General features: G+C 41.1%; 4 protein-coding genes across 4 annotated transcripts; 2 read left to right on the forward strand and 2 right to left on the reverse strand.

Annotated features, from left to right (window-relative positions):
- Positions 1–17: 17 nt before the first annotated feature.
- sprn (shadow of prion protein) lies at positions 18–1489 on the reverse strand. Its single transcript, XM_085800201.1, has 2 exons — positions 1374–1489; positions 18–633 (listed from the first exon to the last, which is right to left on the reverse strand). The coding sequence occupies exon 2, from the start codon at positions 622–624 to the stop codon at positions 166–168; it is 459 nt and encodes a 152-aa protein (XP_085656327.1). The 5' UTR covers positions 625–633; positions 1374–1489; the 3' UTR covers positions 18–165.
- A 680-nt stretch (positions 1490–2169) lies between these two features.
- Positions 2170–7506, forward strand: echs1 (enoyl CoA hydratase, short chain, 1, mitochondrial). Its single transcript, XM_085800202.1, has 8 exons — positions 2170–2331; positions 3501–3698; positions 3835–3962; positions 5692–5791; positions 5918–6022; positions 6656–6775; positions 6859–6926; positions 7015–7506. Exons 1-8 carry the CDS (start codon positions 2244–2246, stop codon positions 7078–7080), a joined length of 873 nt encoding a protein of 290 aa, XP_085656328.1. The 5' UTR covers positions 2170–2243; the 3' UTR covers positions 7081–7506.
- A 5722-nt stretch (positions 7507–13228) lies between these two features.
- On the forward strand, positions 13229–14544 carry fuom (fucose mutarotase). Its single transcript, XM_085800204.1, has 6 exons — positions 13229–13393; positions 13578–13646; positions 13752–13822; positions 13932–14030; positions 14130–14203; positions 14346–14544. Exons 1-6 carry the CDS (start codon positions 13309–13311, stop codon positions 14410–14412), a joined length of 465 nt encoding a protein of 154 aa, XP_085656330.1. The 5' UTR covers positions 13229–13308; the 3' UTR covers positions 14413–14544.
- A 95-nt stretch (positions 14545–14639) lies between these two features.
- LOC146973548 (uncharacterized) lies at positions 14640–16102 on the reverse strand. The gene is made up of 4 exons (XM_085800203.1): positions 16068–16102; positions 15807–15870; positions 15628–15665; positions 14640–15538 (listed from the first exon to the last, which is right to left on the reverse strand). The coding sequence occupies exons 1-4, from the start codon at positions 16073–16075 to the stop codon at positions 14857–14859; spliced, it is 792 nt and encodes a 263-aa protein (XP_085656329.1). The 5' UTR covers positions 16076–16102; the 3' UTR covers positions 14640–14856.
- Positions 16103–16495: the final 393 nt, after the last annotated feature.

The following is a 16495-nucleotide window of genomic DNA, read 5'->3' on the forward strand; positions in this document are numbered from 1 at the left end:
TTCTTTGTTTTTTGTGATCGTGGTGTCACTCCACCACTGTGATGCACCTCTAACTGGTCTTCCCAGTGCAGGTTCTAGCCAGTCCTGCACATTATAGTCAGATCCAGGGCAGAAGCTCAGGCCTAAACCAAATCAGGAATTCATCCTGAGAAATGACCTCGACATCTACAGTATAGTGTCCAGTAGGAGTCCGTATTTTGATGAAAATGTTGCAATAGTGATAGAAACCAGCTTGGAGAGAGAAATCCCATTTTGAGTTGAGCCTGACATTAGTGCATCAAAGTAATTGGTCCTGTTGTAGTAATCCAGCTCTTCCTCCGAGCTGTCGGCGTTGCTGCGGCGGTAGGCGGAGGCGTACCATTTATCCGCCGTCAACGCCACCGCTGCCCCTGCAGCTGCTGCGCTCGCCACCCTCACCGGGGAAGATCGCCCCGCCACCCTGAAGCGAGAGCGGGTCCCACCGTAGGCGCCTCCTCCCCGGTAACTCCCCGCCGTGGAGCTGCGGGAGGAGGATCCTCGAGAGGAGCCCCGAGACCCTCCACGACCGCCCTTGGAAAGAGCAGGTTCAAACAGGAAAGCAGAGAGCAGGAGGCAAGTCCAGCATGCTGCAACCACCTGGTTCATTCCTGACGCCTGTGCAGGAAGAAAATGGAGCAGAAACACATTTGAGGCCTACCTGTGGTGGATACCTGCATCTTTAATGTCTGAAATAGAGAAATTATCCACATCCTGTAAAGACAATTTTGGGAACATTGCAGTAAACATATAATATTTTCTATTCACTGATGAATTCTGTTTAAAATCCAGAGTGTAAACCAATATATACACCCTCAACAGAACTGAAGAACCCAGATTATAGTACTCTTACACAAACGTGAGCAGCCTTGTAGTGTTCAGTGTTGCTGAATATATTGTCTGATCATAAACACAGTGTTGCAACATCCCTCTCTCCATCAAAGTAGGTCAGTTTAAAAATAAATGTCCTCAGCAGAGAAAGAGAAATGTGCTGTTTCCTTTCAGCCTTCATGAAAGACTGCTCGGTTTATTTATGATTATGAATAAAAAGAAAAAGATGACATGTTTGCCAGTGGTAACAGGCCATCAGCAGAAATGCCTGGTCTGGCAAGTAACTGGGTCATTCAGTAGAAATATACACAGTATTGCGGTTATTGCATGTACAATATGTCATCAGTAACAGGTTTTTTACTAATGCATATATAATGCAAATAGATGATGTTCATCTGACTGTACTCTCATAAATCAGCCTGTTCGCTGCTGTAGCCTCAAGGAATCCCTCCATGTAAAACACATGCATTGTTCCCTCACACATCCACGCCCATATTAAACAGTAAACCTTAATGGTCGGTGCCTACCTTATTTCCGTGTGTTCTTATCCTTGCTTATGTTTTTCACTCGGAGGAGAGGAGATGGAGATGGGATTGTCACGGGCGATGCATATAAAGCTCGTTCACGCAGAAAGCTGCGAGAGCGCGCAGCACGCTCACACAGTCTCACAGGAGCATCAGATACCACGAAACAGTCACAGTCAGACTGGGAGCCTTTTCCAAAGATGATTTTTGTGATATTATGTGATAAAATGATGAAATTGTTTGGTTTCTCTCTTGTCTTGTGCGACACAACGTTTTGTCAAACGTTCATCTGCATTTACTTATTTCCTTCATATTTCAACTCATAGTTAGTGTTATATTTATTTTGGTTGTTTGGGGGGGGGGGGTTACGTGTAGGCTGGAAGATCCATTTGCTCTTCATATTTAACGCCAGGTATTTCAGCATAACGCTACTTAGATAATATTATGCTAATTGTGTCGATTTAACAAGGATGAATATTAACCAGACCAACCAAATTTTTCAATAACAGTGTAGGATATCAGAGAAAATTATATGATATTAGAATATTTCATACGTCCACATATTTAACCTTTTGATAATATCCCCGGAATGAACTAAATAAAACATAAAATAAATAAATGAATATAATGCGAAAGTCATGTAGCCCCTATAAATAAGTGAATGGAGCAAAATTTTACTTAGGCTAGTTAAATAAATACGTTTTTCTTTTAAGGCAATTCCCCCTGGTCTGCCCTTCCCAGACACCAGGGGGCGCTACATGCCTCCTAATGAAAAAACACCAACAGAGAAGAAGACGCAGGAGGAAGAAGCAGCCCGAGATCCAGGAGCAAGTTCATTGACAACAACAGTCTGCCGTCGCCGTCGTCGCTGTCATGGCTTTCCTCTGCAGAAGCGCCGCCTCGCTGCTGAAGCCCTGCCGGGCCCCGGCCGCCCTGTCCGCCGCCCGCCTCTACAGCTCAGGTCGGTGTTCAGACTCAGACACAACCCGGGGTCAGTCCGCTGCTGCTGCTGCTGCTGCTGCCACAATGTCAAGAAACCTGCGACACGCACTGCGACGCATGTGCAGCAGTCAGCAGCAGCAGCTAACTAACTAACTAACTTCACTCTGTCCAAACCATAGACTGACTGTCTGCGTGTTGTTTTACCAGCACCACAAACCGAGCTGCTGCTGCTGCTGCACTTTAACGACAAATCATTTCTCAACACGTTGTTCGTTTGGATATCAGTGCTGTGTGAAGAGAAATTCCACCCTAAAGTGGAATTTACAGGGGTCATTTCTGTACAATCTTATGGTATGATTTATTTATTTATGCATTGCAAACAAGATATAAAGGATTAAAAAAAAACACATACTGCAGAATTTAACCGTGCAATCTAAAATGCAGCATTTAAGTTTGCTGTCTTCATCTAAAAACCTGGAGAAAGAGGCATATTTGACGAAAGTTTGATTAGTATTTACTATGTTTGTTTGTTTTGACTAATTATACAGTCAGTGTGATTTGATTTACAACTCTGAAGTGACAGTTTGTGGTTTTACATTTAGACTGTACACAGTAATGGGAATAGCTTGGAGTAAATTCTGTTTTTGGGTGGATTTTCTCTTAAAGGCCAAACATACATAAATCTGTGTTTCCTGCAAACATGAGTTTTGTAACTTTTCTCCACAAGATGTATCAGGGCTCTCCAAGGTTTCTCTAAGGCCTTGGCACAAGGTTGTCACCTTTCATGAATGATTAACAGGAGGCCGGGACTATGAAGTGCAGGTGACCAGATAGTTACATGATTTCACAACATGTTAGATGTTTTTATTGGACAGAACCTCACTTACTTTCTACATTGATTAAGTAACTACATGAATCAAGTACTTTAACCACTGGCAACTACAGTAAATCAAAGGCTTAAATGAACTTTAGTGAATTAGTCATTTTTCCAGGGTTAATCCTTTTACCGTACTTTTTCTTTTTCAGTGACATGAAAAATCAAATGTTAATAAATCATGTCAGGACATAGCTTTTTTGTTCCTTTTTTGAATTGCAAAGGTCTGGAGAGTCAGCAGAAATCAAAGCCTTCGATTCTAAGTGTCTTAAAGTCTCCTCTTATCAGTGTTTGTTTGTTTGCTCTTCATGCAGGTGGTCAGTATGAGTACATCTTGGTGGAGAAGCGAGGTGAGAAGAGCAACGTGGGTTTCATCCAGCTGAACCGGCCCAAAGCTCTGAACGCTCTGTGTGACGGGCTGATGAGGGAGGTGGGACAGGCCCTGGACGCCTTCGAGGCTGACGGCGACGTCGGAGCTGTCGTCATCACAGGCAGTGACAGGGCTTTTGCTGGTGAGGGAACCAACCAAGTGTGTTTTTTTCTGTGCTGGTGTTTTGCATTGTGCCTCCTCGGAGCCGGGAACAGACTATATAACGATACACCGTTCACAGTGATACATCAGCAGTAAGTCTGACTTGTGTTTTCCAGCGGGGGCGGACATCAAAGAGATGCAGAATCGAACCTTCCAGGAGTGTTACGGAGGAAACTTCCTGGCTCACTGGAACAGAGTGTCCACAGTGAAGAAGCCTGTGATCGCAGCTGTTAATGGGTTTGCTGTAAGTGTCTTTTTTTTAATCATTTATTTTATTAATTGAAAAAAGATGAAAGAAAAACAATATACAGATATTTTGTTGAAGTGAACCTGTCAAAGCAAACAAACACAGACTCAACTTGCAACCAGAATTGGAATAAATGTAATATTTCCTCATCATTAGGGTCCGGGCAGCTAAGCTGCCGGGACACTATTGTATTCCGAGGAATTCTTCTTCTTTCTTTCTTTCTTTCTTTCTTTCTTTCTTTCTTTCTTTCTTTCTTCTTCCAAGGAAGTCATACTTCCCATGGGCGAAAACTCACCAAACTTCACAGAAACATCCGACCCCATGCCAGATTTACTCAACTCCAAGGACATGTGCCCCCCCCTCCTAGGGGGGGCACAATAAGCGTTTAAATTTAAAAACTTTAAAAATTCCTACCATACCAACGGTAGATGCTACAGTGTTGAAACTTCACCACAATGTAGCCTCAATACTGCTGAAACTTTTGTCCACTTAAACTTATTACAAATTATGAAGTCCATCACTCTGTTTTTTTCAATAACTGTAAAACTTTTAAAATGTATCTCCTCCCACAATTTTTGCTCAATTGTCACCAAACTTGCTACAGAGCATCTCCAGACCGTCCTCCACAAAACTTGTTTCTCGGATTTTTGATTAAGCAAAAATTGAGCCTACAGTGCATGAAAACGTTTGACTGTAAACACTACTGTAAACATATACCATCAAACTCTTGATAAATACATTTTCAATCTTCCTGAAAAAAAATGAGAATATTCTGGAGTCATGGTTGATGAAGTTTAGCAAATATCAGAATTTTAATTCAAAAACTGAATTTTTGAGAACATTTTGAATTCTGCTCTCATGGGAACAACTGCAGTCAATGTGAGAGTGGAATTTATAAACATCATATTTTCTCTTATGAAGCAAAACACTTATCATTAAAAACAAATCACCAACATTTCCATGCTGTCAAGATGCAATTTATGTGTTATCAGATTTTTGTTTAGATGACTGAATTTCTGACTTTTGACCATTTCATCACAACAGCTGCCCGGGCACTGGCTCACCTGAGTGGATAAATGAAGCTACACAGCAGGTCTCACTACCAGCTAATTAGCTCAGCGAGTTAGGAGCTGGTTCTTGGTGTCAGAGGCTGTGGGTTCAAGACCCAGCATGGGTGATGATGATGATGATGATGACACATCAAAATGTCAGTTGTCCTCAACACGAAACACAAGACAATTGGTGGCATCACAGCAAGCCTCTAAGTTTAAAAATCCAAATAGCTTGGACTGGACCATGTGTGAAGGCTCCTAACATCTTAGACTCATAGTAGATGTTTGACAAATACATATCATTATTTTACCTCAAAAATTTTTCTTTTCACTGTGGTTTCAAATCTGCCTACACGACAGTGAATGGCTTACTCAATTTGTGAAGCCACTGTTGTATGCCACTTGCCAATTAGCTCAGTGCGATAGACAACGGTCTTTGGTTCCCGAGGTTGTGGGTTCAATCCTCAACTGATGCAAATTGAACATTATAAGGTCAACTGTCTTGTCTTCCTATTCTCTTGTTTGTTGCTCAGAATTGCCTAAATTTGCCCAAAAGTAGCCCGGACCCGACCCATCGCTGCACAGCAGCTATAATTTGTGTGTGTTTTTCCTTGAAACTTTTAAAAACAATGAATAGAAACTTCATTCACTTCCTGTACCTTGTATGGTTTCAGCTGGGTGGAGGCTGTGAGCTCGCCATGATGTGTGACATCATCTACGCTGGAGAGAAGGCGCAGTTCGGCCAACCAGAGATCCTGCTGGGGACCATTCCAGGTAAAGACTTGGTTCTCTCTACTTTCTTCATCCGTTCAGACTTTACTTCCTCTTACTTAAGTTACCAGATTGTTGCTCTTGGAGCGGCTGCTCATGTCGTCTGTCTGTCTGTCTGTCTGCCTGCAGGGGCGGGTGGCACCCAGCGCCTGACTCGTGCAGTGGGGAAGTCCCTGGCGATGGAATTGGTCCTAACAGGAGACAAGATTAATGCTCAAGAAGCCAAGCAGTCAGGTAACAGCAGTGTTAGAAAGTACATTTATACATATACAGTGGGGATTATACACTATTTGATCCCCTGCTGATTTTGTAAGTTTGTTCCACCACAAAGAAATGGACAGTCTGTAGTTTTTATGGTAAGTTTATTTTAACAGAGAAAGACAGAATATCAACAAAAAAAATCCAGAAATGATATCAGCATAAAGGTTATGAATTTACATTGATCAAGTGAAATAAGGCTAAAAATCAGCAGGGTATCAAATACTTATTTTTCCCACTGTATTGTTGAGTAATACCATTGTATTACTACTTTATATTTCAACTCCACTACTAATCAGAAACACATATTGTACTTATTCCTCTGCATTTATTTGACAGGTGTAATTATTTGTCACTTTATTTGCTTATGAGGTTTTACTTGCATAACAATTGCATAACAATGGATTAGATTTCTTTGATTTCTCTCAACACCGTATCAAAAAGTGATGATAATGTAATATGTAATGATGATATGTCAGTCAGTTCTACTTATGGGATTTTGGATAAATTCTTATAATGGAGTATTTTCACACAAAGAGAAGGTTTAGCAGAGCCAGACATATGTTATTTACTCTTTCTGTGTTACATAAGGCTGTTATTGTTTCCCAGGTTTGGTGAGTAAAATCTATCCAGTCGACCAGTTGGTGTCTGAAGCTGTGAAATGTGGGGAAAAAATTGCTGCCAACTCTAAACTGGTCTCTGCCATGGCTAAAGAGGCTGTCAACGCAGGTGAGTAAAGTTTGTTTCTGCTCGTTTTTCAAAAGTTGAACATGTTTCAGTGTAGTCTGACTGGTTGCTCTGTGTGACCGCAGCTTTTGAACTGACTTTGGCTGAGGGCAACCGCTTGGAAAAACGTTTATTCCACGCTACCTTTGCTACGGTGAGTAGACGAGCCCATCTCACAGTGAGTTAGTTGGGTGAGGGACTTTGATTTTGACAGTGCAGTAATGATTTGTTTTTGTTTGCAGGATGATCGTAAAGAAGGTATGACAGCATTTGTGGAGAAGAGGAAGGCCAGTTTCCAGGACAATTAGAAGACGAGCAGATCAAGAGCTCAGCCAAGAACACTAAGTTCCTGATATTAGCAGGACATTTCCTCCTCATCCACAACAAGTCGAATGATGCCGAAATCCTGATGGTATCGGGACATAAAACGCTGGTTTAGGTTATGATCTGGCACTGAGTGATTGAGTGCACAAGAGTGTCTTATCACAGCGAAGCCCTGCCTGCTGAGGCTCAGTGTCAAAATCTGGTGCAGTGATGGTGCAGGAGTGCTGTGGGTTTGTATGTGAATACCATTTAATATAATAACATGCTATAGTCTGTGTGCAACGGGAGCAATCAGCCCCGATGACTTCTACAGACTTTGCCTTACTCATTTTCACCATCAAATGTTTATCTGCGATTTGAAAGCAGTTTTTTTTCCTGTGTAAATTTTACAAATAAATCTCTAGACTGGTTTCCAGTGCTGCAATCAACCCACAATGGTACACTATGATTACATGTAATTCATATTTGCCTCTTTCAACACAAATAGTCAGGTATCTTTTGAAAGGTACAAGAAATTCAGTACAGCTGAAACAAAACTAGTTCAGCCTCTTCCAGCCAGTGTCTAATTTACATCACTAGAGGGCGCTCTTGTCTCGTATCGTTACCTACATAAAAGCATAGAAACTGGACATTGACAATAACTTCAAGGGGCCTGATACGTCGAGATGTGCGCGGTGGTTTTTAGTCTGATTTGGTCTAACTGTTTAAAGTGACAGATATTATGTCAGATAATGTTAAAAAAGAAAAATAAGGAGAGTGTATAGGGTCAATATGTTCCCTTCAATATTAGGCTACGTTTTGTAATTAAAAAATACCAGTGTCTATATTGATTTGTAAGTCTATAAGTAATAATACGGTCAAATCTCGTCACAGTACAGACTTAAACTCGATATTAATTAATGACTAAAGCGATAAAGTGATGTAAAGTCACTGAGGCTGATTGATTCAGTAAAAATAAATATGTTGTAGGCCTATTTCATTGTATTAAAAAACAGACGTGGTTCACACTGATCCGTATGTCAGGTCCTGCTCATCACCTATTGGCTTAAAATATTCGGTATAACTATAATTTTGAAAACAGCAGAACAAATGTGGTTAGTGTGCGCTTTCTTCTGCCGCTCCAATCATCGCGAGGCACCTTTTTCTCTGTGTGATCTTCACACGGCGGTGCCCCATATCTCCACAAGGCCATGGCCTAATTGATTTTTATTTTCATTCAATATTCCCCTGGAGCTTTGCTTTCTTGTCAACCCCCTGGAACAAAACTTTAAAAGGGAGGAGAGAGAAGAAAAAAAAAACTCGTCCCCTCAGTCCGCGGGGAAGCACAAAAGTCAGCAGAGAGGCTCCGAAAAGAAGCTCCTTTTTGAGGCTACCGAAAGGTCAAAATAATAAATGTAGACTCAATTGAGGCTCTCCTCACAGACAAAGGGGGCAAAACGTTACATTTTGGCAGCGCAGACCCTCATAGCGTGATAAACTCATTTAAAGCAGGCCAGATAAAGGAGGAGCAGCGTGAGTCCAGAGAGGGAGAAAGGGTCTTTGAGTCCGGCAGACAGGCCTGGCTCCTGCGAGGGCCTTTTCTCCTGCAGCCTCCCACCCCTCTCCAAAAAAACCCACTCTCAGATTGCTGAACTACACTGACTCTCTGCCTCTACACTGTTAGATTTTTCGCTGTGAATTTACAATAAATTATTGGATAAATTTTGCATGACTTTCACAATAAGGTTACTGTGAAATATGCTCACAGCAATTTACTGTAATTTCATATCTGTGATATTACAATGCATTGTTGTAAAAGCACAACTGTATACTGTAACTTTACAGCTTCAATGACAAAGCAATTACTGTGATATTACAGTACATTACTGGGGAATTACAACCTTTTGCTGTACATCATTACAACAAGGCCCTGTACTTTTACAGTGTGTACTGTAAATGTAATGCACAAGTTCATAGTAATTTATTGTGAATTTACAATGTATACTGTGGAAGTCATATAAGTAATGCAGACAAAGTTTCAATTTACTGTTAGCCCATTGGCATATTTATTTACAAATAAAACATACATACATACAGTAAATGCCAAGATATTCAAGAATTCAAGAAATTCAACAGTTATAAACTTTCCAAAGCCATCTTAAAGGGATAGTTTACCCAAAATTGAAATTTCACTCATTATCTCCTCCCCCTCGTGTGGACTAAGGGTGGGAGAAGTTTCAGAGTCCTTCGTGTCTTCTCTGAGTTACAGGGGGTCTCGGCGTAGCAGTGCATGTCCATATGACGGTTGCAAATGGATACCACTTTTCTTCGTAACAAAAAGACACACCAAAAAACATCCAAATACCTCCATGCTGCTCGTATGTAATGTCCGTCTTGTATTGAAGCCCCGAAATGCGAAATTGTCCCCCAAAAATTAAATAAGTCTATTCTTCAAGCTTGTTTGTAGCGGAAGCTCCTCTTCCTGGTCTGTCAAATTTGGGCGAACCAGGATCTGTCCTCTTCCCAGTTCGTCCAAAGTTGACGAACCGGGAAGAGGAGCTTCTAAAAGCTTCCGCTGCAAAACAAGCTTGAAGAATAGACTTGTTTAAGTTTTTTCAGGACAATTTCGCATTTTGGGGCTTCAATACAAAATGGACATTACATACCAGCAGCATGGAGGTATTTGGATGTTTTTTGGTGTGTCTTTTTGTTACGAAGACAGTTGGTATCCATTTGCAACCGTCATATGGATATGCACTGCTACGCCGAGACCCCCTGTAACTCAGAGAAGCCACGGAGGACTCTGAAACTTCTCCCAGCCCTTAGTCCACATGAGGGTGAGTAGATAATGAGTGAAATTTCAATTTTGGGTGAACTATCCCTTTAAAATACAGAGAAATTGTACAGAAACGTGGAATTCACTACCTAGCTGTGTCACAATAACAGTAAGAGGATAGGAATGAGGCCTACATGGCAAGATAAGAGAAGGGAGAGAGCAATGAAGGGATGTCAGAAAGGGGTAGTTTCCTCAAAAGGGTGCTCACATAAGGGTTCATTGTTGTCCACTTCTTGGTCTTTGGTCCACTTCTTCCTCGATGTCCAAGAAGCACCTGTTAACAAGCAAACATAGTTTCAGTTTTAAATAGACTTATGTATTGCAGGCAGCATTTGTCAAGGCATTTTCCCATATCACACCCTAATAGACTTTTAATCCAAACTTGTTGGATCTCCTTTGATCATTTGGAAAAACTAACCACATATTGGGATCTAAACGGTTACTTGCATGAAAAACATCAAGATTGCTGATCACTGAATTAGAAACCTATACTATAATATGAATTACAAGATCAAATCTGATCTTTATACAATACCTTTAGTGACTGTCCAGCGACAGGATACTCAAGGTTGAAGATGCAATAGCTGCTGAAGAAAGCAGGGTGGGCCCATCACATGTCCCTCGATGGATATCAGCCATCCAGAGGGCTTCATCATGTCACCTGAAATGAACCGATAAAACATCATGTGTTATGAGCACTTTGAGATCTGTTTCAAATATAAAGTGCTCCACAAATGTTCATTGTGGCCATGTAAATTCCTAGAATCAAAACAAAATACTGAGTTAGAAATGTCAATAAAAGATCCAAGAAACATTACCTTGAATGATCAAGCAGGCGGTGGTGGGGAGTTCTGCAGTAGGCTATTGACGTCCACAGCAGTGGCACAGGGCTGTAACATAGTAACACACGATAGCAGAGATTTAATGTAGAATAAATATTGTTCATTGGTCAGAGGTCAATCATACAAGGTAATAAATTGCGTTAATCACTCATTTTGCATTTTAAATATTTGAATAAAAAATCTTACACTTCATCTTCAAGCATCAAATTCTCCTTTGGCTCTTTGAAGTAGGACATTAGGAGCAGCAGGATGCAGGCAGACTTGTCAGGGTCTGGATCACAGCAGGCCAGAACATCGCGGATCTGGGTGACATCGATGTCCGTCAGTAGGGCTGTGGTGGTAGAAAATTGACATGACCAAGTATAGAGGGGAAAATAAAAAACGTAAAATTAATTTCACACATATCAGAAAATTATTATGAAGTTGTTTTTAAATGTTATAGCTGTTCTTCAAGGTATATGTGATCAATACGGCCGAGGGGTCCCACTTTCATTAAAAAAGCCCAAACCCAACTATATCTGACCAAATGTTGAGTCATCATCCTTTATAATCTTATCATATGAACACTTTGGTTCAGTAAAAGCATAATGTACAGTACATTATTTACGTATTCAAATTAAAATAGTAAGAGGCTGCATTTGTCTGGTCCAGGCTGTAACGTTAGTAAATAGCAAAGCTAACGTGAAAAGACAGCTATCACTATTAGCAAATGCAGTGAGAGAACGTTCGACAATTTCGGGCACTTGCTAAAAAAAATATAAACTGTGTCATGCGATAAACGTTCATTTGAAAGTCAATATTATTATCATATTTAAAATGACATGGGTGTAATGCATGCAGCTCACCTTCTCCATTCAGTCCAGAAGAGAAAGGGAAAATGGCATCTTCAGGTTCAGTTGGTTCAGTGCCGTTATGTCATGTGACCAGGGAATATTTGAAAATACAATATTTCACTGTAATAATACGGTTGAATGCTGTAAAATCCTTGCATTTTTTACTGTGTTGCTGTGATATTACAGACATTGTTGTGATATAACAGGAGGTTTTTGATTGCAGTATTTAACTGTAAAATAACAGTTAAATGCTGTAAAATCAAAGGATACTGTATTTTTTTACAGGTATTCATTGGGATATTACAGGGGAACTTAATTACAACAAGTTACTGTAAAATAATACTGTTAATTATTGTGAAATCCTGGTAATTTCTAACAGTGTATCTATGCGTTTTCATCCAATTCATTATTTTAACACCAACCATTTTCCATTGGCTCCAAGAAATTAACAATAAAACTATGGCTTCCTATGAAAATAGGTTTTTGCAGTGTGATGTTGAGGATGTCTTCCTGCACAATTAAAGAAATCACAAACGACACATTGGCGCTAGATATATGGGGGGATATTACACGGATAAAGTGGGAATAAAATGCAGGGCTGGAATGCAAAAATCCTTTGAGCACGTATAGAACATATTTGCAATAAAGTGGCTGCATATTTCTCCCGTCCATTATTAACAGCAGCTGAATGAGGATTGTAAATTCAAGTATACAGGCCAGGGCCACAAGCCCGCAACGCTACACTGTGACTTGACTTTTATAAAAGCCTTTTTTATATGCAGATGCCTTGACTTTTTTCTTACACACAACCGGGATCTGCGGTCATGGAAAGGATTCCTCAGCATTTTTTCTGCCATCCAGCTGAGAGTTTCTTCTGGCTCGGATGAAACAGTGCCGGGTGGAGTGTGGTTTTCATCTGACAAATATTTTCATTATCTCACATTCTTGGCACCGGCGACCGTACGTCGAAATAACACGTTCACCAGGGGTGTCTGCTTTGAATTATGCCCACCCAAGGGTGTCAGAAATAACATAGGCCGAAGATTAACCAACTATGCAGCTTGTCGTAACCTCCTAATGACACTGCCCCAGTCCATATCTTTAGCCATATGTATACTTTTTGTAAAGGTGACTCCACATTGTAATTGTGTTTCATAATTTTTTTCCCCCATTTTATTCTATGTGCAATAAAGCATGCAGCTAACGCTAACACATATGCAATGGCATGTCTTTTTTTTCAAGCCAACTCCACAATTACAAAACAAAAATAAAAATAGATAACAATAACTGAATGTAGCTATTAATGTTGGAAACAGGTGGATGCGTTTAAGCCTGCAGTATTTAAATCACAAATCTTTGACAGGGACTTGACGTATAGCGCCTCTAGCCAATTAAATTAGGCCCGGATCACGTGACGAGCCTCATAAAGACGACGGTGTTGAATCAAGATAGATACAACAGCGCAGAAAAACTCCGTCCGGAAGATAACAGCCCAAATAATCGGCTTCACGGCCAACAGGAAACATCACCGTGATTCACACGCGACAGCCGCGACAGCCGCCTCCTCATAAACGTATTTTACAAACTATTTTACTGGCATATCGGCTCGCTTTTTTTTTTTTTGGCGGAGCGAAACGAAGGCGGAAGTCGACTGGAGTGACTGACTGCTCTCACTTCGCTTAAACACTCTTCGGTGGTGGTGTCGCTACCGCAGCTGCTGGTATGGTCGTCCTGAGAGGAATCCCCTCTGTGTTATCTCCTGAGCTGCTCTATGCTCTCGCTAAAATGGGCCACGGGGATGAGCTAGGTATGATATACAATACATAACCACGGACACACAGGTCGCCTGCCTCTCCAGGTCCAAGCTATCACCTACAGAGCAGGAGGCACCAGCTACACTGTCAAAGTCCACAAACTTAACCCGTTGTGGTTCATTCAGTCAGTTTGTTTACTTCTCACCATATAGACTGTGGTTTTCTCCTTTTTTTCAGTTCTTGCTGATGCAAATTTTCCAACATCTTCTATTTGTACCCATGGCCCGAAAGAGATAAGAGCGGATGGTATGTACTTGTGTACAATGTAAACACACACACACACACACACATCTGTGAAAATAAAATCCTGTATTGGAGCTGTTGTTTCAACTGTGCCTGAATTTAATGTAGGTGTGGGAATCCCACAACTTTTGGAGGCCATTTTGAAGCTGTTGCCCCTGGATACCTATGTCCCTTCTCCGGTAGAGCACCTTCACATATAAAAAAAAAAGCCACAGCCAGCAGACTAGTGTCTTTTTTTATATGGAAACAGTACAACACTCTTAGGTTTGTGGTAATATGTCTCCACAGGCTGCAGTCATGGATCTGGTAGACAGTGACAAACAGAGATGTTTAGCTGTTCCTGTGTGGGACACGTACACACAGCTCCTGGACCAGGCCGGCTCTCAGGTAAAACACCTCTGAGTGAAACAGTTATAGGCAGCACAATATAGATGTGCATCCCATTGAATTTTGAATCACTGTGTGTTGATTTCTGTCAACATACAGGCTCCTCTCGAGAGGGTGGAAAGGTTTGTTTTCTATGAAAGAGCCAAGAAAGCCTATGCAGTTGTCGCAACAGGGTGTGTATTGTGGGTTAATGTGTACAAGAGCACAGATTTCTTCATTTGTAAAAGTCTAAAAACCTTCTGAAGTCATACTATTATTTGGGAAATAATAAACAAATGCTCAATTTGAATGTATTCCTCTGCTCTGTCTACACAGGGAAACGGCTCTTTACGGTAACTTGATACTGAAGAAGGGGGTGATTCCTGCAGAGCTGCTACAGTGATGCGCACATGTTAAAATAATCTTGATCTCATGACAATTTCATACATGTTAAATCTTTCAAGTAAAAATCAAGGAAAGATTAATATCTTGGCATGAACAACAATTTTTACAAGAGAATTTATGTTTGTTAATGAGTAAAATACGATTTTGAAAAATCTTTAGTTTACATGGAGCAGAAATTAGTTTGTATTTTTGTAAATATCTTCGGTGTTGAACCTGCATGTCAATAAATGAAGGACAGAAGGTCTTTGATGAGTGTGTTTGTGTCTTTATCATCAAGATACATATAGATGACAGTGACATTGGGATCATTCTTTGGATACAAAGACAATTTTAATGAGGCAAAATAAGCTCATGATTAATTTTCCTGCTGCTGCTACAGTGTATGAGCTGTGTCCGATCTGAAATGAAAAGGATCTCCACAGGTTGTATGGTTACTGAAGGATCACTGGTGGTACAGAGCATCCAGATCTTCCTCTGGTTCACTGTGCTTCCTCTCTGATGGCAAATCAACAGGAGCGGCGGCGGCAGCATCTTGGTAAGGGACGGGCTGCAGCAGGTCTCTGTGGTACAGGTCGTCCATGTCCTCCTCTGGTTGAAGGTGAACTCTGACCTCTCTTCCTTCCCTGACCTCACGCTGCAGCAGCTCCATCTGCACAGGTGAAGGCTGGTCGTCGTGGTGATAGAGGTCGTCTTCATCCCTCTCAGGCTCAGAGCGTCTTCTGTATTCAGCCGTCAGTGGAGCCAGATATCTCTCCAACGCCTCTCTGGCTTGGTTGTAGGCTTCTTCACTGATCTCCTCAGGTTCCTCTTCCGCTTCGCTGAAAACAGGGTGGTCGACTTCGTCTCTGTCCTCCTCCGGTTCGTCGTACTTGCGGGGTTCTTCCTGTGTGAGCCCTGCCTGGATGTCAGCAGCTGGACGCACGTCTCTGAGGAGATCAGCCATGGAGGGATGGTTCAGCTTGTCAAAGTCTTTTTCAGCCATCAGGGGTGGTTTGTCCTGCTGCTTGCCCATCATGCTTTTCCAAATCAACATACTGGGGTCGATGTCGAAGTCAGTCTCATCCAAGTCCTCCGGAGGCTCCACCTCCACTGCCCAGGACATTTTTCCATTGTCATCTATGGACCTGAAAATATCACACAATCTCAGTCTTGTGTCCTGTGCCTGAGAGAAAATCATTCACTTTCATGGTAGTTAAAGGAAATTAAAACGTACATAACAGTGTCCTGGAAGGCCTCATCTGTAAGTTTAGTCTGAGAAAAGAGTACAAATGTTACATGACTGTTGTAGGGCGTCAATAGACGTCAGCAACCATACCAACAATGTTTGTCAATTTAAAATAATCAGGCACAATTAATCATGTGATTTGAAGCAACAGCCAGAAGCAAACATACCCTGGGTTTGTATGGCTGTGCTGCGATGCCAAATATCAGAGAAACACAGACTAGTAGCGAAAACCTAGAAGTGGAAAGACTCAGGATTAATGTCCACATTTCAAACTTCAACGTGAAACATTCACCGCACAATAGATCCTTGCTCAATCAAAGAAACAAACTGTAACTTTAATGTACAGTCTCTACTCTGTTCACCATGAAAACCAGGTCATTTTGATCTGAAGTCAGAAACCATTTTAAGATAAGTGTTACTCCTCTTACCTGATCATGATGTCTCCTTTTGCAGTCCGCTCTACGTTTTGGAACGAAAAGGGAAGTTTGACTTCAGTTCACCTGAAGCAATAGACCAAAGTTCCTCCTATAAACCGGTGAGACTTTCTTGACCTTTGTATTCTCTGAATACAGGAACACTCGCTGTAAGTAATTAATCTCTCCTTATCTCATATTTGTGCATAACAAAGTGGCTCATGATATAATAAAAACTGTGATGATTGATGACAGTTGAATTAATTCTGTCATCAAGTCTAATAAGAGTGAATGTAAACTGCACATATGAGAGTCAAAATAAGATTATCACCCATGTTTTAGATCATCTTTGTTACTGTACGGTGTTTTGGATAACAGGTAACGCTTGTGTATAATTCACTGCATGCAGAGACTTAGAGTTATTTGCTAAATCTAATATAATT

Source organism: Trachurus japonicus, chromosome 15 (genome assembly GCF_045865225.1).
Source record: "Trachurus japonicus isolate A0001 chromosome 15, Traja_1.0".
NCBI lineage: Eukaryota > Metazoa > Chordata > Actinopteri > Carangiformes > Carangidae > Trachurus > Trachurus japonicus.